Source organism: Neoarius graeffei, chromosome 6, assembly GCF_027579695.1.
Source record: "Neoarius graeffei isolate fNeoGra1 chromosome 6, fNeoGra1.pri, whole genome shotgun sequence".
Taxonomy (NCBI): domain Eukaryota; kingdom Metazoa; phylum Chordata; class Actinopteri; order Siluriformes; family Ariidae; genus Neoarius; species Neoarius graeffei.
In genome coordinates this window covers 83,742,822-83,764,664 of record NC_083574.1, presented here as the reverse complement: position 1 = coordinate 83,764,664, position 21,843 = coordinate 83,742,822, and the positions used below count along the sequence as shown (strand labels likewise).

At 39.6% G+C, this 21,843-nt stretch overlaps 1 protein-coding gene across 1 annotated transcript in view; it reads left to right on the top strand.

Moving 5' to 3' along the window:
- Positions 1-5,241: 5,241 nt before the first annotated feature.
- The window catches only part of rbm7 (RNA binding motif protein 7), a 30,159-nt gene continuing 13,557 nt past the window's right edge, over positions 5,242-21,843 (top strand). Inside the window, exon 1 of the mRNA XM_060924116.1 lies at positions 5,242-5,481. Within this exon, the coding sequence (XP_060780099.1) occupies positions 5,389-5,481 (93 nt within the window). The 5' untranslated portion in view covers positions 5,242-5,388. The remainder of the gene's footprint in view (positions 5,482-21,843) is intronic.

The following is a 21,843-nucleotide window of genomic DNA, read 5'->3' as shown; positions in this document are numbered from 1 at the left end:
GGGAGCCAATCAAAGCAATTTACAATCATGACACAAGGATTGGACACTGGACACAAGAACTGGACACTTTCCTTTATACTGAACACAAAACACAAGATATGGAAAATAATATTGATCCGGAAAATAATCTTTTCAGCAACATCAATATCAGCTGCCGGTATTACACTGAATATCAATACAATGCAAAGATCAGAGACGGAAATAAGATATCAATTACCGTATTCATTTCAATAACAGAACTCTGTATGCCAATTTCCATAAAATGAAGGAATATCTCAGTCAGTTCAATACTCCATTCAATATAATAACCATATCAGAAACTTGGATCAACGATGAGTTGGGAGTAGATTTTGAGCTGAACGGGTATGAATTAAATTATATCAATAGAAAGAACAAAAGAGGAGGGGGAGTGGCAATATACTGTATGTTGATAATAGTTTTGAATATAAAATTAATAATAAAATGACGGGGCGGCACGGTGGTGTAGTGGTTAGCGCTGTCGCCTCACAGCAAGAAGGTCCTGGGTTCGAGCCCCGGGCCGGCGAGGGCCTTTCTGTGTGGAGTTTGCATGTTCTCCCCGTGTCCGCGTGGGTTTCCTCCGGGTGCTCCGGTTTCCCCCACAGTCCAAAGACATGCAGGTTAGGTTAACTGGTGACTCTAAATTGACCGTAGGTGTGAATGTGAGTGTGAATGGTTGTCTGTGTCTATGTGTCAGCCCTGTGATGACCTGGCGACTTGTCCAGGGTGTACCCCGCCTTTCGCCCGTAGTCAGCTGGGATAGGCTCCAGCTTGCCTGCGACCCTGTAGAACAGGATAAAGCGGCTACAGATAATGAGATGAGATGAGATAAAATGACGGTAGCTGTTGATGATTGGATGGAGTGTATTACAATAGAAATATGTTGTGAAAAAATGAAAAATATAAGGGTGAGCTGTATATACAGATCTCCTGGATCAAGCATAGAAGTTTTTATAGATTGGATGGAAAGTATGTTTATAAAATCAACTCAGAAGGTCATGTACATCTGTGGTGATTTTAACATTGACCTCTTTAATCATAAGAAACACAAAATAACAGAAGAGTTCATTAACTCAGTGTTCAGTATCGGACTGTATCCAACTATTACCAGACCAAGCAGGATCACTTCTCACAGCACCACTTTAATAGATAATATATTTACTATAATATCCTGGAAAATAATACAGAGAGTGGACCTACTATTAACAGACATCAGTGACCACCTACCTATTTTTAATGTATATTACTGTAATTATAGCAAGAAAAAGGATACTAAAAATTATAAATATATAAGAGTGAAAACTGAAGAAACCATGATTGCACTAAAAAAATTACTTAATAATACAGGACTGGAATGTAGTTTATAAAGAAAAAGATGTTGATAAAGCATATGAGGAATTTTTAATAATATTCAATGAACTATATAATAAAAATTGTCCTATAAAGAAATACAGTAATATACATAAATATACAAATAGTCCGTGGGTCACCAAGGGGCTACAAAATACCTGCAAAAAGAAAAATATATTATACAGACGAAATTAACTAATATTATGAGGATATGTAAGAAAGACTATTATAATAAATTAGTGGAGAAAAATAAAAACAATATTAAAGGTATATGGACTGTACTAAATGGTATTGTGAGAAATGGATCCAAAACTACAAATTACCTGGAGTACTACACTGAAAATGATGAGACCATAAATAATATGGAGGATGTGGTGAATGGTTTTAACCAATTCTTTGTAAATGTGGGACCAGATTTAGCGGCAAAAATAAAGGAACCCGAGACAACACAATGTGGGGACATAGAAGATATGGGGGACAGAAATCCAAGTACAATTTTTCTAACTGCAACTGATGAGGAAGAAATTATCCAAATTGTAAGAAAATGTAAAAACAAAACCTCTGCAGACTGGAATGATATAGACATGTTAACAGTAAAGACAGTTATTGAGGGAATTGTGAAACCACTCACCCACATCTGCAATTTATCTTTTCAATCAGGTACATTTCCAGACAAAATGAAAATTGCAAAAGTGATACCATTGTTTAAAACTGGAGATAGACACCATTTCACAAACTACAGGCCTGTTTCTTTACTCCCCCAATTCTCCAAAATACTCGAAAAACTTTTTTCAGATAGACTGGACAAATTCATTGAAAAACACAACCTCCTTACAGACAATCAATATGGATTCAGAACGGACCGATCAACATCGATGGCACTAATGGAACTAAAAGAGGAAATCACAAAATGTATAGACAATAAAAAAATAGCAATTGGAGTATTTGTGGACCTAAAAAAAAGCATTCGATACTATTGATCATAGTATATTATTAAGTAAACTAGAAAAGTGTGGTGTTAGGGGAGTTGGGTGGAGCTGGCTGTCGAGCTATCTAAGAAACAGGCAACAGTTTGTGCAGAGAGGTGACCATAAATCTGAATTCATGAACATTACATGCGGGGTACCACAGGGGTCAATATTAGGTCCGAAATTATTCATAATATATATCAATGACATATGTACAATTTCGCAAGTACTGAAATTTGTTTTGTTTGCAGATGACACCAATATTTTTTGTTCTGGTGAGAATTTGCAGCAGACTTTAGAGATAATCACAACTGAAATAAATAAACTAAAACTATGGTTTGACAAAAATAAATTATCATTAAATCTAAGCAAAACAAAGATTATGTTGTTTGGGAGACACAAAATAGATTGTAATGTAGAATTGATAATAGACAATACTAAGATAGAAATGGTACAGGAAATTAAATTTCTTGGTGTGATTTTGGATCCGGCGAGGGCCTTTCTGTGTGGAGTTTGCATGTTCTCCCCGTGTCCGCGTGGGTTTCCTCCGGGTGCTCCGGTTTCCCCCACAGTCCAAAGACATGCAGGTTAGGTTAACTGGTGACTCTAAATTGACTGTAGGTGTGAATGTGAGTGTGAATGGTTGTCTGTGTCTATGTGTTAGCCCTGTGATGACCTGGCGACTTGTCCAGGGTGTACCCCGCCTTTTGCCCGTAGTCAGCTGGGATAGGCTCCAGCTTGCCTGCGACCCTGTAGAAGGATAAAGCGGCTAGAGATAATGAGATGAGATGAGATGAGATGAGATTTTGGATCCTAAAGTCTGCTGGAAACCTCATGTAGGATACGTACGAGCAAAACTGGCAAAGTGCTCGCAATTCTGTGGAAAACAAAATATATTCTTGATAGTAAATCTTTGCATACTCTATATTACTCATTATTTTTGCCATATCTGACTTATTGTGTCGAAGTCTGGGGAAACACCTACAAAACCACTCTGCAGCCGATATGTACAATACAGAAAAGAGCAATAAGGACAATAAACAAAACAGGATACAGAGATCACACAAACTCACTATTCATAAAATCACACATGTTGAAATTTATGGATCTGGTCAAATTCAGAACAGCACAAATAATGTACAAAGCAAGAAATAATCTATTGCCAAAAAATATACAAGGAATGTTTAGTGAGAGAGAGGGGGGATATAATCTAAGGGGAGACCTAAATTTTAAAAAACCAAAGGTTCGAACAAATATGAAAAGCATGTGCATATCGAGCTGTGGGGTGACTTTATGGAACAGACTGGAGACAGAAATAAAACAAAGTGCAAATATAAATCTGTTTAAAAAAGGTACAAAAAAATATTTTTAAACAAGTATATAGAAGAGGAAGTATGTTAATGGAGGATGATGAGGGATAAATAGAATAGGGTTGATTGTTATATTAGAACTAACTTAGTATATGGTATATATTTATTTATGGGGATAGATATCTTCATATTTACAGGGATAGGTATGTAGTAGATATTTATTTTTGTAATTATATATTTATATAGATATTTATGAAGTGTATATATGGTATAAAGTATATATATATTTTTGTAATTATATATTTATATGGATATTTATGAAGTGTATATATGGAATGAAGTATAGCCTATATTTAATTTTGTAACTAAATATTTATATAGATATTTATGAAGTGTATATATGTGTGTGTGTGTTTGTGTGTGTGTATATACATAATGTGTGTATATATATATATATATATATATATATATATATATATATATATGGATATGGTATGTAGTATATATTTATTTTTGTAATTATATATTTATATGGATATTCATGAAGTGTATATATGGTATATATTTTTATAGGTGTATTAATGTAGTTTGGATTTCGGGGTAGTTAAAAAGGGGTGGGAAATTTAAAAAAAAAGTATTGTACTTCTTCCCACTCCTTTTTCGAACAATGTGTGGTGTATTGTAATGTATTAGCTCTTGGTTATTTTATTTATTCTTTTTTTGTCACTTTTTTTCATTTTCTTTCTTTTGTATGTACAAATAGTTACATACATTTTTATACATGTTCGAAATAAAATAAATTCATTCATTCATCTCATCTCATCTCATTATCTCTAGCCGCTTTATCCTTCTACAGGGTCGCAGGCAAGCTGGAGCCTATCCCAGCTGACTACGGGCGAAAGGCGGGGTACACCCTGGACAAGTCGCCAGGTCATCACAGGGCTGACACATAGACAACCATTCACACCTACGGTCAATTTAGAGTCACCAGTTAACCTAACCTGCATGTCTTTGGACTGTGGGGGAAACCGGAGCACCCGGAGGAAACCCACACGGGGAGAACATACAAACTCCTCACAGAAGGGTCCTCGCCGGCCACGGGGCTCGAACCCGGACCTTCTTGCTGTGAGGCGACAGCGCTAACCACTACACCACCGTGCCACCCCTTGTGTATATATATATATGAGTGTTTAGTCTACGTCTAGTTCATATCTAGAGTGTTTATACTGTTTGTTTGGTTTTTCAATTATTCTATTTTTATTCATTGCATTGCCTGTTTGCACCGTGGGTCAGAGAGGACTGATATTTCATCTGTGCTGTATGTCGAGCATGTATAGCATATTTGACAATAAAGTTGACTTGACTTAATCATTAAATAATTAGTAATGAACGGATGAATAGCCCCCTTTTTATTTTTTAATTGAATATGCCCAATTTGATAAATAAATTGGTCGTTTTATATTTTAAAAAATAGAATATATTTGCTGTCTTTTATTATTTGGACCTCAGCATCCAGTGAAAGAGGCTGTGCTTCAGTGATAGAAAGTGAAACAGCGTCTTCATTCGGCCAGGAGTTGAATAAACCAGTAATGTCGCAAAGCGGCAGCACAGCACAGCAGGAAGCATCGATATACGGCAGGCCTCGATCGGTTTACGGCAATAGTCTGAAGCTGTAAACATTCTTACCGCGTTTGATAATAAATTCAGCTTGTAACTTCGAAAAAAAAAATTAAGATAAAAATATGGGCATAGCAGATGAAGCAGACCGGACTCTATTTGTGGGTAACTTGGACTCTCAAGTCACAGAAGAGCTTTTATTTGAGCTGTTTTTACAGGTGAGTGAACGGCCATTTTGTATTAGCTTGCATGTTATGCTTAGCAGCTAATGCTAAACACTTAAATATGCCTGGAATATTGACTTGTGATATGAACAGCTTTGTGTTTGTGTATATTTGAGACAGTATCTGGATATGTATAAGTTTGTAAAGGCTAGTTCTTGTTTAAACTCGCTGTGAGGTTCATGTTGCTAGTTACTAAGCTAGCTAATACTTATGGCTAATATTATTACTAGTTGTTTGGAGTGGTGCCTGGTGGTTTAGTCCCCAGTCTTGATGGTTAAATGTGAGTAGATTTAAAGAGAACAGAGTTGTTCTTTTCCTTTTTTTTTAAGGAAAGTTTGAACGTCAAGTTTTTGACTGGATTTGTCATTTGATTTCTGTAAACTGACTGGAAGTAGTTGAAGAAACTCTGACTAGCTGAATTTGCAGGTTTAAATGCAGCCCAACTGAGCAGTTTCAGGGGACTTTCTAAATTTAAATGCTAAGAATTTCTAAAGATGCGATAGATCTAATGCCCTTCTGGTTCACCAGTTCTAAGTGGGTGCGATATCGAATTCTCATCTTTAGTACCGTGGAAGAATCCTCATCATCGGTAATAATTTGGAGCGAATAGTATTAATGTATACATATTTGAAAGTTCAACATGCAAGTTAAACTGTTTTGTTATAGATTACTTACAACCCCGATTCCAAGAAAGTTGGGACTAAGTACAAATTGTAAATAAAAACGGAATGCAATAATTTACAATAGAACATAGACAACATACCAAATTTTGAAATTTCATGACAGCAACACATCTCAAAGTTGGGACAGGGGCAATAAGAGGCTGGAAAAGTTAAAGGTACAAAAAAGGAACAGCTGGAGGACCAAATTGCAACTCATTAGGTCAATTGGCAATAGGTCATTAACATGACTGGGTATAAAAAGAGCATCTTGGAGTGGCAGCGGCTCTCAGAAGTAAAGATGGGAAGAGGATCACCAATCCCCCTAATTCTGCGCCGACAAATAGTGGAGCAATATCAGAAAGGAGTTCGACAGTCACTACGTTTACATGCACATAGAGAGAATCGAATTTCTGCCGTTGCTCGACTGAAATCGAAGTTCAAAATGCCATGTATACACCTTAATTCAGCTGAAATTGAACCGAACTTGATTTCTCGGAATCGAGCTACACGACCTAGTTTATGCTATTTCTGCCGAGCTACTTTGTGCATGTAAACCCTATCGAGCTAGCTGTCGAGCTACTTCCGGGAGTGACGAGACCACAAGCGGGAAACACAACAGCCTCGGTCGGCATGACAACGAATCATGACAACGGCATGAATCTTTTCTTTTTGTGGCATTGTTTGCACTGTTAAACTTTAGCTCACTTACTATATCACCAAATACATCTGTACAGCTGTTGCATAGCTGTGAATTGTGTACATAAACAAGTCATTGTATTTGTGTGTGTGTGTGTATATATATATATATATATATATATATATATATATATATGTATGTATGTGTCCAACATCTGAAGAATGTCAATAAAAACAAAACAATTGAACTTTTTGTGTGTTTATTAAGACATAAGTTAAATTGTAAGCAAAAAAAAATATTTTTTTGTAAGCAAAAAATGGACTTTAGAAAAATATTATTGTGCAAAATAAGTTGTCTTACAAAACAGTGGTCTGCGCCGGACAGTTTGTAGCCATACAGTCTGTTAGAGCAAGCCTAACAGCTTGAACACGGAACTGCTAGTGTTGCCAGATTGGGGGTTTTAAGTGCATTTTAGCGGATTTGAACATGTTTTGGGCTGGAAAACGTCAGCAGTATCTGGCAACACTATAGCTCTTCTTCATGACAACAACCGGAAGTGTACCAACACGATGGGGCGTGTAGCGCCACGTGTGGCTCGGGTGCACAATAGCCCGATTTCACTTGTGCATGTACAGGGTCTCCGCGGATCCTTAAAAAGTCTTATTTTTAATATGTGTTTTTTAAGGTCTTAAAAAGCATCATATTTCGCTATTTTTTGAGCTATGGTATTAAATTTCACATGGGAGGTATTAAATTTCATCCGGGTAGCCTACGGTAAATGAAAAAAAAACAACATATGTCTGGATTTTTTTTTCCGCGCTAACGTTATTTATTCAACCAGCGTCGTTTGTTATCAAGATGCTGAACAAGTAGCACAAGAGCCGTTGTGTGTCTAGCGCTAGTTCTAATAGCGCAGGAACCACGCCACAGGGGGCAGTGTGTTCTTTTATCCATGTAGTAGAACCATTGAGAGTAGGGCAGACGAGGAAGAAGTGGTTGAACTTGAACGGAGATGGGGAAGTGTAAGTTTAGTAACAAGTGGCTTGAGGAGCCAAAATACAAAAGTTGGCTAACAACAGCAACTTCAGAATATGAAGCGAGATGTAAGGTATGTCGGAAAGACATCAAGTTAACAACAATGGGCTGTAAAGCCCTTGACGCTCACTCGAAAGGGGAAAAGCATATGCGCTATGCTGCTAGTCGGGCAACAACAGTCCCCATGCCAATGTTCGCCTCTACGGTCACAAAAAGTGCAACGCCAGCACAAGTGCTTTCGCCGCATTCGCCCCAACCGCTACGCTGAAGGCAGAAATACTGTGGGTTCTGCAGACGATTACCCGACACCACTCATACACTTCAAATGAAGGTGTGGGCGCAGTCTTCCAGGCAATGTTCCCCGATTCCGAGTATGCCAAATCGTTTACTTGTGGGAAAGACAAGACATTGTATCTAGCGCGATTTGGTCTGGCTCCATTTATCAAACGTGAACTTCTGGCTACCGTCAATCAAGGCAGCTTCGTTGTCATGTTTGATGAGTCTATGAATCGAACCACCAAGCGCAAGCAGCTCGACATTCACGTGAGGTATTGGGTGGCGGATGAGACTGGTTCTCGAGTGCAGTCCCGGTATCTCTGATTACAGTATATGGGCCACTCAACTGCTGAGGACTTGCTGGAAAACTTCAAGGTAGGCTTCCACCAACCTAACAAATTAAGATAAGGATAAGGGCAATTCCATGTAAATGTCAACCTCACCATGCAAAAATAAAGCAACATGTAATACATCAAAACCACTCCCAGAGATATCACCTAGGCCTGTATTTTACAGATGTGAATAAGGTGAACCAATTTGTAACCAACCTAATATGTCACTGTCAGTCTTTCTTTCTTATAATGTAAAACCCAAGCTAAAATCAACTTTGATCATGTACAATTCTATATTATTGCCACAAGCCACAGAAATGTATGCTAAAATCCACAAAACAGCAAAACAATAGCCATCCTAAATATTATTTAAGAACTTTGATAGTTTTAGCTGATATTTAGAGAGTTTTTCAAAGGGTTATGGTGGTTAAATTGCTGATTTTCTAAACATATGCCATGTCTATTTCAGACGCGTCACATCCATAACGGAATTTCGTCACATCCATAACGCTGACTTTTCCTTCCGAAACTCTGCATGAAATACAAAATATTTTAAACAAAGATTTTTTAATATTCACCTTGGACCCCTCTATCAAATGGATATCTCCATTTCGACATTAGGTTTACAATTTCACAGAGTTTGATAAAAATGTACAGTCACCCAAGAAAAGTGATACTTTTTCTGTCACATCCATAACGCATCTTTTATTGGCATTTTCTGGCATGCCCTAGATGTACTATGGGAATTGTTCTTGTTCTATCACTTCTCCAGTATGGTACAGCCTTAAAATATGCAACACCTGTTTAAATACTGGGAGACAATAAAACATGCACTGGGTCATTTGTTGCCATTTTGAGTTCAAGTGTCACGTCCGTAACGCTGGAATTGCTCATAAACGTCTTGTTTTCAGTGTTTCATGTAAATGGGAAATTAATACTGTAATTGGTAAGCAACTTTTGCAACTGTTTGACTTGGTTATGAGGACCTCTAGTGAGTGTGTGTGTGTGTGTGTGTGTGTGTGAGTGAGTGTGATTTATAACAAAATCCAACACACTCAGACGTCGAGCCAAAGAAAAAAGGGAGGAGTTGGTTGGCCTGAAGGCTGACATTAAGGAGAAATCCGATACACTGAGGCAGTTCGATCAGTAGTCAAACTTCCTTGTTTCCTCACTGTTTATGTTCATGGCAATACCCTACTATTAAAATATCGAGAAGGCAGTTAATGTTCTGTTTTTTAAACTGAAGATGCACTTATTTATTTAAAAAAATGCTTTGAACTTAACCTAGTGTGCTTTTTTTTTTTTTTACTGTACGTATTTGTTCCGCGGTAGTGGTCTTATTTTTTATACTCAGTGGTCTTAAAATGGTCTTAAAAAGTATTATTTTTGCTGGTCAGAAATGTGCAGAGACCCTGATGTAGGATTGGATTTCTCTGGCACCCCTGCTGGGACCCTTTGCTCGATTACCAACAGCAGCTCGATTTGGACGTGCATGTAAACGTAGTCACTGTAAAATTGCAAAGAGTTTGAACATATCATCATCTACAGTGCATAATATCATCAAAAGATTCAGAGAATCTGGAAGAATCTCTGTGCGTAAGGGTCAAGGCCAGAAAACCATACTGGGTGCCCGTGATCTTCGGGCCCTTAGACGGCACTGCATCACATACAGGCATGCTTCTGTATTGGAAATCACAAAATGGGCTCAGAAATATTTCCAGAGAACATTATCTGTGAACACAATTCACCGTGCCATCCGCTGTTGCCAGCTAAAACTCTATAGTTCAAAGAAGAAGCCGTATCTAAACATGATCCAGAAGCGCAGACGTCTTCTCAGGGCCAAGGCTCATTTAAAATGGACTGTGACAAAGTGGAAAACTGTTCTGTGGTCAGACGAATCAAAATTTGAAGTTCTTTATGGAAATCAGGGACGCCGTGTCATTCGGACTAAAGAGGAGAAGGACGACCCAAGTTGTTATCAGCGCTCAGTTCAGAAGCCTGCATCTCTGATGGTATGGGGTTGCATTAGTGCGTGTGGCATGGGCAGCTTACACATCTGGAAAGACACCATCAATGCTGAAAGGTATATCCAGGTTCTAGAACTACATATGCTCCCATCCAAGTCAAATCAACTTTGTCAAATATGCTATTCATGCTCGACATACAGCACAGATGAAATATCAGTCCTCTCTGATCCATGGTGCAAACTGGCAATGCAATAAATAAAAATAGAATAATTGAAAAAAAACAATATAAACACTCTAGATAGGAACTAGACATAGACTAAACACTCAAACAATATCAACAGTATAAATTTCAGGGAAGACCTTGCATTTTCCAACATGACAATGCCAAACCACATACTGCATCAATTACAGCATCATGGCTGCGTAGAAGAAGGGTCCGGGTACTGAACTGGCCAGCCTGCAGTCCAGATCTTTCACCCATAGAAAACATTTGGCGCATCATAAAACGGAAGATACGACAAAAAAGACCTAAGACAGTTGAGCAACTAGAATCCTACATTAGACAAGAATGGGTTAACATTCCTATCCCTAAACTTGAGCAACTTGTCTCCTCAGTCCCCAGACGTTTACAGACTGTTGTAAAGAGAAAAGGGGATGTCTCACAGTGGTAAACATGGCCTTGTCCCAACTTTTTTGAGATGTTTTGTTGTCATGAAATTTAAAATCACCTACTTTTTCTCTTTAAATGATACATTTTCTCAGTTTAAACATTTGATATGTCGTCTATGTTCTATTCTGAATAAAATATGGAATTTTGAAACTTCCACATCATTGCACTCCGGTTTTATTTACGATTTGTACTTTGTCCCAACTTTTTTGGAATCGGGGTTGTATTTGTGTTAAACAAGCGTTTTTGTTTTTTTCTCCAATGTTTGTGCTGATTCTGTTAAAGTAATATGTCGGCGTGGTATGATGTAAACAAACTGTACTCTGTTGGCTGTGTCAAGATCACATGTTCAAACCGTCCAATAAAAATACCGAAAGAAAATGTCAGACATCCCGGAAGTTTCCGATTCATTATAAGCAATCTCATTGGCTGCCGATGTTGTCCCCGACCAGACAGACAAAGCCGACTGATTTTAATCACAAAAGTTTGACCTCGTCTATTATCATTCACGAATGTGTTTTAGAAGTACATAATCTTTCTGCAAACTTAAATGTATGATTTAAGTTTTTTCCTTTAAATATGTTTTAATTTTAATCTAGTCCATTTAATAAAGTGCCAAAATTTAAACTTTATAATATGCAGCTGCCTTACTTTTCTTTTCAGTGTATCTTAGTTATACATATATTACGGTAATTGCATCAGAAACCTTCTAAATCATTACAGTGATAGGAATCTTCTTCTTCTTTTGGCTGCTCCTGATTAGGGGTCGCCACAGTGGATCTTTCGTCTCCATTGCGCCGTCTTCCGCATCCTTCTCTACCACACCTGCCACTTTCATGTCCTCTTTCACCACATCCATGTACACTTGTGTTCAAAATAATAGCAGTCCAACACGACTAACCAGATCAATCACTGTTTTTGGTGGAAATTATATTACTACATGGCCAATAATTTACCAGTAGGTGTAGTAGAGTCATAGAAAACCAACAGACCCAACATTCATGATATCCATGCTCCTGAGTCTGTGTAATCGAATAATTAAGTGAAAGGGACGTGTTCAAAATAATAGCAGTGTGGAGTTTAATTAGTGAGATCATTCATTCTGTGAAAAAACAGATGTCAGTCAGGTGGCCCTAATTTAAGGATGAAGCCAGCACGTGTTGTACATCCATTTCTCTCTGAAAACATGGGTCGTTCCAGACATTGTTCAGAAGAACAGCGTGCTTTGATTAAAACGTTGATTGGAGAGGTAAAACGTATACTGTAAAGAAGTGCAGAAAATCATGGGCTGCTCAGCTAAAATGATCTCCAGTGCTTTAAAATGGACAGCAAAGCCAGAGAGACGTGGAAGAAAACAGAAGACTACCATTCGAATGGATCGAAGAATAGCCAGAATGGCAAAGACTCAGCCAATGATCAGCTCCAGGGTGATCAAAGACGGTCTGAAGTTACCTGTGAGTACTGTGACAATTAGAAGATGCCTGTGTGAAGCTAATCTATCGGCAAGAAGCCCCCGCAAAGTTCCACTGTTAAAAAAAAAAGACGTGCTGAAGAGGATACAATTTGCCAAAGAACACGTCGACTGGCCTAAAGAGAAATGGAAAAACATTTTGTGGACTGATGAAAGTAAAATTGTTCTTTTTGGGTCCAAGAGCCGCAGACAGTTTTTCAGACGACCCCCAAACACTGAATTCAAGCCACAGTACACTCTGAAGACAGTGAAGCATGGTGGTGCAAGCATCATGATATGGGGATGTTTCTCTTACTGTGGTGTTGGGCCCATTTATCGCATACCAGGGATCATGGATCAGTTTGCATATATCAAAATACTTGAGGAGGTCATGTTGCCTTATGCTGAAGAGGAAATGCCCTTGAAATGGGTGTTTCAACAAGACAACGACCCCAAACACACCAGTAAGCGAGCAGCATCAGGGTTCAAGACCAACAAAATGAAAGTTATGGAGTGGCCAGCCCAATCCCCGGACCTTAATCCGATAGAAAACTTGTGGGGTGACATAAAAAATGCTGTTTCTGAGGCAAAACCAAGAAATGCAGAGGAATTGTGGAATGTTGTCAAATCATCCTGGGCTGGAATACCTGTTCACAGGTGCCAGAAGTTCTCAGAAACCGTGGTTATACAACTAAATATTAGTTTAGTGATTCACAGGAATACTAAATCCTTAAGATTTTTTCAGTTTATACAGTAAATATTTGGAGTTGGTAATGAAAAATGCAGACACTGCTATTTTTTTGAACAGCCCAATGTTCATTTTTCTTCATTTTCTGTAAAGTAATTAAAATATTCATACATTTTTCTTCATGTTTTGATGTAGAATATAATGTGCAGTGTTCCCAATGCATGGAAATAAAAACTATTATAAGGATTTTGAGCTTTACTCACGTTTTTAAACACACTGCTATTATTTTGAACACAACTGTATCTCCTCTTTGGCCTTCCTCGTTTTCATTTGCCTGGCAGCTCCATCCTCAACATTCTCCTTCCAACATGCTCTGCATCTCTTCTCAGGATGTGCCCGTACCATCTCAGTCTCATCTCTCTTAGCTTCATTCCCAAGCTCTCCACATGTGCTGTCCGTCATCCTGTCCAACCTCGTCACTCCCATCGCAAACCTTAACTTTCTCAACTCCGCCACCTCCATCTTTGCATCCTGTCTCACAAAGGGATCTGAACCTAAGAACTGCCACCTTAAAATAATCTGCTGTATTTCTATTATAGTAATACAGCATCTTATTTTAAGGTGACAGTTCTTAGGTTCAGATCCCTTTGTGATCAACAGGAGGTCATGATGATCGATTCTCTTCATTGGGTTGTATAAGATGGAGCAAACCACTGTTCATATTTTCAGGCACATTTTTGTTACAACACGACTTGATCATAGATAATTAAAGGACCCATGGCATGGTGGTTTGTTGATGCTTTAAACGGGCTCGTGGAGGTTTCCGGATGTTATATCCGCAGCCTTTCTCGAAATGAACCCTCGGCACGTAGATATAGCCTCCTGGGAGAAAGCCCCATTTCAGCGCTTTTCCCAGTGCGTCGTTTTGCTAATGAGAAGCAGGAGGCGGGGAAGGGTAGAGGGTGGGGGTGGGTCTCATCATTAATATTCATGACATGTAAACGTGTTACCTCTGATTGGCTAACAGCACTGTGACGCTACCTCCAGTGGGTCAGAACAAGCGGATGTGGGTGTCTTACTATGGCGAGAGAGAAGGAACAAACCGCGAAGGGAAAAATACCGCGCGCTGACGTCATTAAGGTGCGACGCGAGGACATAAAATAAATTCAACAAATGTTTGGGTTTTTACTGAACAAACAAATAAAATGAACGAGTGACTTAAAAAAAAGAATGTGGGTGTCTTTGTAAAAACTGTTTTGATTGGCTATTATAACAGAGCATGCTGCATGCTTTTTGGTTTTGTAGCGCAGAGTACCTGGCTAACTGCAGGAAGCGATTAGCTGCACAGCTAATGTAGCCATTGCAAGGCTAACGCACCGATTTTAAAACACGGCAAAACGACTTAACAGTTATACACTTACTTGTTCGGTGTTTGTGGCTGATGCGGCAGGGATGCTTGGTACGGACCCAGGCTTCAGTGACAGTTGATGTGCAAAACCTGCCCTGTACTGTCCCAAGTTGTGGAAACATTCCTCAGGAAAATGCTTCCGACAAACATACACCGTCTTAGGTAGACTCGACGGCGTATTATTGGAGTAAATAAAATTAAGCCACTGCGTCTTCAGGGGCTCTCCCGTCGGCAGTAAAAACAGACTCTTTTCTGTGTTGTCACATCCATGTACAGCGCAACTTCCATGTTTGGTGGAAACTTTTGAGCTGGGCGGGCAATCCATACAGTGGGTGGGAATCCAGAGGGGGGGCGTGGGGATCATCTCCCTTGCTGACGTCGGCAAGGGAAGAGCTTCTCAACGCGCCGTTTTGGCGCGCCATTCTCAAATGTTGGGCATAGTTTGGTTTACACATTATGAAATTTCTAGCCACTGGGGTGACTTAAGAAGGTCAGAGGAACTCATTTTAACGTTAAAAAACCTCAAAGTGAAAATTTCATGCCATGGGACCTTTAAGGGATCCCTGTAGATTTTCAATCTACAACCCCGATTCCAAAAAAGTTGGGACAAAGTACAAATTGTAAATAAAAACGGAAAAAAAAATTTTTGAGGTCATGGTGTCAAAAGTTAACGTTCAGACCCGCTCCTGTGTGTTCCAGAACATCGAAACCCATCGATGTCGAAGGAAAATTTGCGCTATTCATTCCCACCTTTTATTTATGTAAATCCCGCCTCCTGTGCAGTGATAGGCTAGTAGTACCCTGGTTCTGTTCCGGGATTGGCTGGTAGTGTTCCAAGTGCTGTGCAGGGACTGGTTGAGTAAGGAATCCGCTATAATATATTTATATGCGTTGTTAATCATTATAAAATCTGCACACTTTTTAATATGTAGTTTGCTTTACAACAAAAAAAAAGCAAAAGCTATAATTGTGAGCTGTTTGTACAGAACTCCAGCATCAAGTATTGATATATTTTTGAAAACTGGATGGAAAACGTTTTCTAACTCAGTGCAGAAGACTGTGTTTATCTGTGGGGATTATAATATTGATCTGTTAAATCCAAAAAAGCATAAAATGACAGAAGAGTTCATAAATACAATGTACAGTATGGGTTTATACCCAAAAGTCACTAAACCTAGTAGAATTACTTCTCATTGTGTCACATTAATAGATAACATATTTACAAACAGTATGGAAAATAATACAGAAAGTGGGCTTTTATACAATGACATCAGTGACCATTTGCCTGTATTTATTGTCTATCACTGTAATTACTGGAAACCTAAGGATATGAATCAACTGAAATACAAACAGGTAAGAACTAGGGATGTTAACCGATGACCGTTTGACCGGTGAATTTTTTTTTGGGTTGTCGGTTAAAAAAAAAATCAGTCGTTTTGAAGCTGCCGATTTTGGAGCGGAGGACTTGGAATTCTGTGTTGTAAACGCTTGGGGCATGCCATGCGGTGTAAGGACGACAGCTGACGAATCAGAAACACCCATTCAGTCATGTCCCGCCCTCCCGCCCCAGTTAAAGACAGCTAACAAATCAGAAACACCCATTCAGTCATGTCCCGCCTAGGGGTGTGCAAAAATATCGATACGGCGATATATCGCGATACTTTGTCTTCCGATTCAATATCGATACTCAAAATTTGAATATCGATATTTTTTTCAAATAATAAAATCATGTTTCAGACGGGTTGTAAATCCAGTACGACTTCCGCACCTCCGCTCCGCGAGGTGTCGCTGTGCCGCTACCTCACTGCAAGGCACTCTTCGTCTTCTCTTTTTTTCCCCGGCGGTTGCAGTGAGGGGAAAAAAAAACAGGCAAGCATGGCTGTTAACATAAACCTAGAGACGCCGCCGAACTTTAAGTCAGATGTTTGGAGGCACTTTGGATTCCAAAGGAAAGGAGAAAAAAAAACAGTGAGCCGGACAAAGAGAATGCACTCTGCAAAACCTGTTTCGCTCCAATTAAATTAAGATGCCCACTGCACTTTTCAATGTGTTTCAGACAGTGCGTTGTTCCTGCAAAATAAGCACAAGTTAAATGTTCTCAGGTATATGTTCTCAAGTTTACAAAGAACAAATTGATATTAGTGTTAGCACTGAAATGTATGTGCAGTCTGCAGTGCAAGTTTTAAGTTTTCATAAAACAATTTGATTCTGCTTGTTAAGCAGCACTGATGTGTCCATGCTTACAGAAAAGTTGATAATACTAGCACAGAAATGGGGATTTTCTGTATGTTGTAGTGAAGCAACTCTTGGTTTTGCCAGCAGTAGAATATAGACAAATACATGTCTGGCAAGAGTGTGTAGTTATGTATGTGAAATGTAATTTTACAGTGGTCAATAAATTCTGATTTTCTTCAGTGACGCAGATATCGTGATGTGGTTGAAATTTCTTGCAATATATCGATTATCGCAGAATCGCTGTACCGTGATATTATCGTTATCGTGGGCAAAATATCGCCATAGTATCGTATCGTGAGGTACCTAGCCCTAGTCCCGCCCCAGTTGAACACAGCTGCCACTCGGTGAAAGAAAAAAGTGTAGACACAGGCTTTTTAGCTTACAAATTACTATTCTTTTTTTTTTTTTTTAATTATTATTAGAAGGCACATGGAGTTTAGTCCTGCCTTGTCCAGTGCATTCTGAAAGTATGTTTCGGTCTGTAGCCAACAATGCATGTTATTGCAGATCATATCTCTCCACACAAACTAAAGGCGCAGATGCTGACTTTTTCACGGCTGAATCGTGCAGATCCGATTGCTTTCCTTTGAGCACACAGAATTTACTCTGATAAAATTATTCAGACACTCCAACGCCCCCCCCCCCCCCCCCCCCAAAAAAAAATCGGATCTTTGCACGATTCAGCCGTGAAAAAGGCGGCATCCTCTAAAAGGCGCACCGTTTGCATCCCTGTTTAAACTCATAGATTAACCGACTTTAACCGGCTAATGAGACTCGGTGGTCGGTCAAGTTTTTTTTTTTTTTAGTTTTCGCCATCCCTAGTAAGAACCGAAGAAAACATAAGGACACTTAAGAGTGAATTAGGTGGGGTTTACATTAGACTGTATCAGCGGATCATCAGATTAACGTTTTTAAAAACGATTAGCGTGCACACAGCAATGCCAATACACGGATACGCTAATCACATGACTAATTCGGCACGTAAGTTGAGAAATGTGTCAGTGCGGCTCATCACTTCCTCCTCAGCGGCTGCGCTCCAAATCACTCCGCCCTGAACAGCGAGTGCCCTCTGGAGGGTGCGCACTCCGGCCCTGCGCAGCTCACAGAGCGCGCGAGTGAAGCGCACGAGCAGTGATTCGGGACTGAGCCGCTGTGCGCAAGTCACTTACCACTTGCAAGTGGAAGGATGGCAAGCCTAAAGACCATCATAACTACACAATGGGCAGTATTTGCATCAGTATTTGCAGTATTTTCATACTTTTATACTCTTTAATGAAAGGTGATACAAGGCGGAAGTCCGCGCCGTTTTTCAGCAGTCGCATCACGTGACCAACGCCAGCGAATCAGGAAGGTGGCTGTCACAGTGACGTTGTCCAATGACGACGCCAGCTAGAGCTCAGCACAGCGTATCCGCGTATTCTCAATGTTTACACAGCACCGGACCAGACACGATCTGGATTGAATACGTGGACCCTGGCGGATTCCCGTTTCCCGGCGTTTCCAGGCGTTTTAATGTAAACGGACAGTGCATCCGCGAAGAAAACGAGACAGATACGGTCTAATGTAAACTTGGCCTTACTTAAACAGAACTGGAGAGTAGTATATGAGGAAGAAGATATTGACAAAGCATACAGTGGATTTCTAAATATCTTTAAAACACTATATGATAAAACCTGTCCTGTAAGGAAATACAATGATGGACAAAAACAAGCAAATGGTCCATGGATCACCAAAGGATAAAAAAAAACAAAAACACGCTGCATAGACAATTCATAAAAAAAAGAACTTTCGAGGCAGAAATTAAATATAAAAAATACAAGAATAAATTAATCAGCATTATGAGGACATGTAAGAAGGAATATTATAATAAATTATTAGATAGTAATAAAAATAACATGAAGGGGCTATGGAATGTACTGAATAGTATTATTAGGAATGGAGCTAAAAACAAAAACACAAGCTACCCTGATTATATTGAGAATGACAGATCAATAAATAATCTGGAAGAAGTGGTAAATGGTTTTAATAGATTCTTTGTAAATGTGGGACCAGATCTGGCAGAAAAGATTCAGGAAACAGACACACCTGGAGGGGCGGAGGCTGCTCCATGGGAGAGAAATACTAAATCTATATTCCTTGGTGCAGTTGGCATAAAAGAGGTCATAGACCAGGGGCGGGCAATTATTTTTTTCCATGGGGCCACATGAGCAACAGAACATTTTGTGGAGGGCCGGTAGCCTGGGAAATCCCATGCTGCTTTGCACAATCGTTCCGATCTGAAAAGACAGCATGGAAACTATGGTCTGAAGGCTCGCCTGAGTTAGGGAGCCAATCAGAGAGTGGGGAGGGGTGGAAAGACGGTGACGCGTACTACTCGACAAACGGAAGCTTGTAGTTTATTTGGGACTGTTTACGGATCACATTTAACATGGCGGCGAGCGATACGAACCAAACTTTCGATCAAGCTTTGTCTTGCACAAACGGCAGTAATCATTCGGTGCCATTGTTTTCCTATTTTTGTTTTGCCTTCTCTTTCTCCTTCCTTCTCTTCTTCGTCGCTCTAACTACGTCACCGGGTACAACTGCCATGATTGGCCATGGGCTACGTATACGCCAAATGATAGACATTCGCAACGTCCAATAAACGGCCGTTGACAATCGTAAACCACGCCTCCCCTACGAGAAATTCAATAGGCGGATTCCAGACCATATTTCACTTGTGATATGGTCTGGTGTTAACCAGACTAGAGGGCCGGACCATAAGGCTGAACTAAATTCTGCATAATATTAATTGTATTTCTTTGTATAAAGCAATAAATATCATTGTTTTTACAAGCTGCTAAGACTGGTAAGAGTATGGAGAAAACGAGGTTGCCTTACAAAAAATGTTATTTATTCAATCAAATTTCCCAAAACAATGGTTAACAAAATGTGAACATTTGTACCTTTTTTTTTTTTCAGTCACATTCACCCCAAAACACAATAAAGACATCACAATATTGTCTTTCAACTCCAAATATCAAGCAAGATACATCATATTATAATAATGATGCCCACATTTGTAGTCTAATCACCTCATTTGGTGTTTTTTATTTGTTCAGTGAGATAAATCTAGTCTCTGTTGGTCTTTAACGAGTGCATCAGAGTCAGGTTGAATGTCTGAGGTGGAGATGCGAAGCACAGCTGACAGATGATTATCAGTCGATTCGGTGTAGGAATCAGATCTACAGATCAGCTCGGGCTCCGGCGCCTGCTGGTGATGTCACACTGTGATTGGCTGGACCGTTTGAAGGATGACGTACAAGTTTGTGGTTGGTCTGGACAAATTACGGAAGTAGTTATCGCGGGATTAGGGTTCGTCGGATTTCATGTCATGTTCATGTCGCGCGCATTGCGTTTTTGTTGAACACAACTTCAAAATAAAAGCAATGCACATTCAGTCCATGCATGAGGTAAAATTAGAAAATACGTTTATTTTGTAATTTCTAATTAACCTTACGCGGGCCGGTCAGAATGAACCAAAGGGCCGGATGCGGCCCGCGGGCCGGGAAATGCCCAGGTCTGTCATAGACATTGTAAGGAGAAGTGAAAGCAAAACCTCCACTGACTGGAATGATATTGATATGAGTTTAATAAAACAAGTTATTGAAGAAATTGCAGAACCATTTACTCACATATGTAATATGTCTTTTCAATCTGGTGAATTTCCAAACAACATGAAAATAGCTAAAGTTATACCTTTATATAAATGTGGGAGAAAAACGCACAATGGAGAACACGGAACTGATAACTTTGTTTACACTCTTGAATAGCTCTTCTTCATGACGACAACCGGAAGTGTACCAACACGATGGGGCGTGTAGCGGGTGCAGGGCGTGTAACCTGTGGCTCGGGTGCACAATGCACCTCACACAATAGCCCGATTTCAGTTGTGTGCATGTAGGATTGGATTTCTCTGGCACCCTGCTGGGACCTTCAGCTCGATTACTGACAGCAGCTCGATTTGGATGTGCATGTAAACGTAGTCACTTTAACACTAACCAGATAATTAAACAAACAAACAAAAAAAGAAATCATTAAACTTGAAGAGTGCGCTTTTTTTGTTTACGTATTACGTAGCTGTGCTTATTACGTGTCAATTTGCGCATGCGGGACACTTTTGGGTAGTTTTCTGTTCATATTGGAGATCGCATACAAGTCTCATATAATTGGTAATGTGAACGGCCTAACAAAATCGGATTTCACAACAAATCGGATATGGGTCGTTTCAGGTTGCAGTCTGAACGTAGTGTATGAAACAATCAAAAAGTAATGTTTCAAAGCTGTTTATTAATTCTTCGTACTGCACAAACTAGCCCCATCCTTTTGGCTACGAGCGGAGCCAGCTGGTAGATCAGACTTTTGCCATAGCCGGTCGGCAAAACAGCGAAAACGTCCTTCTTGAAAAGGAATGAGCGGAGAGCCTCTTCCTGCTCATGTTTCAACGAAAACTCCAAGTCTAATTCTTCTAAAACTGATTCCAAAGCAGAGTCAAACTAGCGCTGTTCACTCGCCGTAGCCATCTTTCCTGTTGTGCTTTCTCCAGCGTCGCGCAGCTTTGTCGTCACTCCTGCAAAAGCCCGCCCAAAGAATCCAAACAAAAACCTTGCGTTGTGATCGGCGGGCACGATTTGATGCCCAGGGTGTGTTGTTGATATGGTGCGAGGCTAGACCCACTCGTAGGCAAAAATATTTTTGGCCGCTAGGCGGGTGGGTCTAGTTTACTAGGCTAAAAGATTACTGCAATCTTGGGGAAATCAAGACACATTCTGGACTATAAATCACTACATACTCTATAATGCACTCATACTTCCATATCTGAGCTACTGTGTGGAGATATGGGGTAATACCTACAAATCTAACCTGCAGCCGTTATGCACATTACAAAAAAGAGCAATAAGAATCGTCAATAATACGGGATATCTTGAGCATACAAATGCATTATTCGTAAAAGCACACA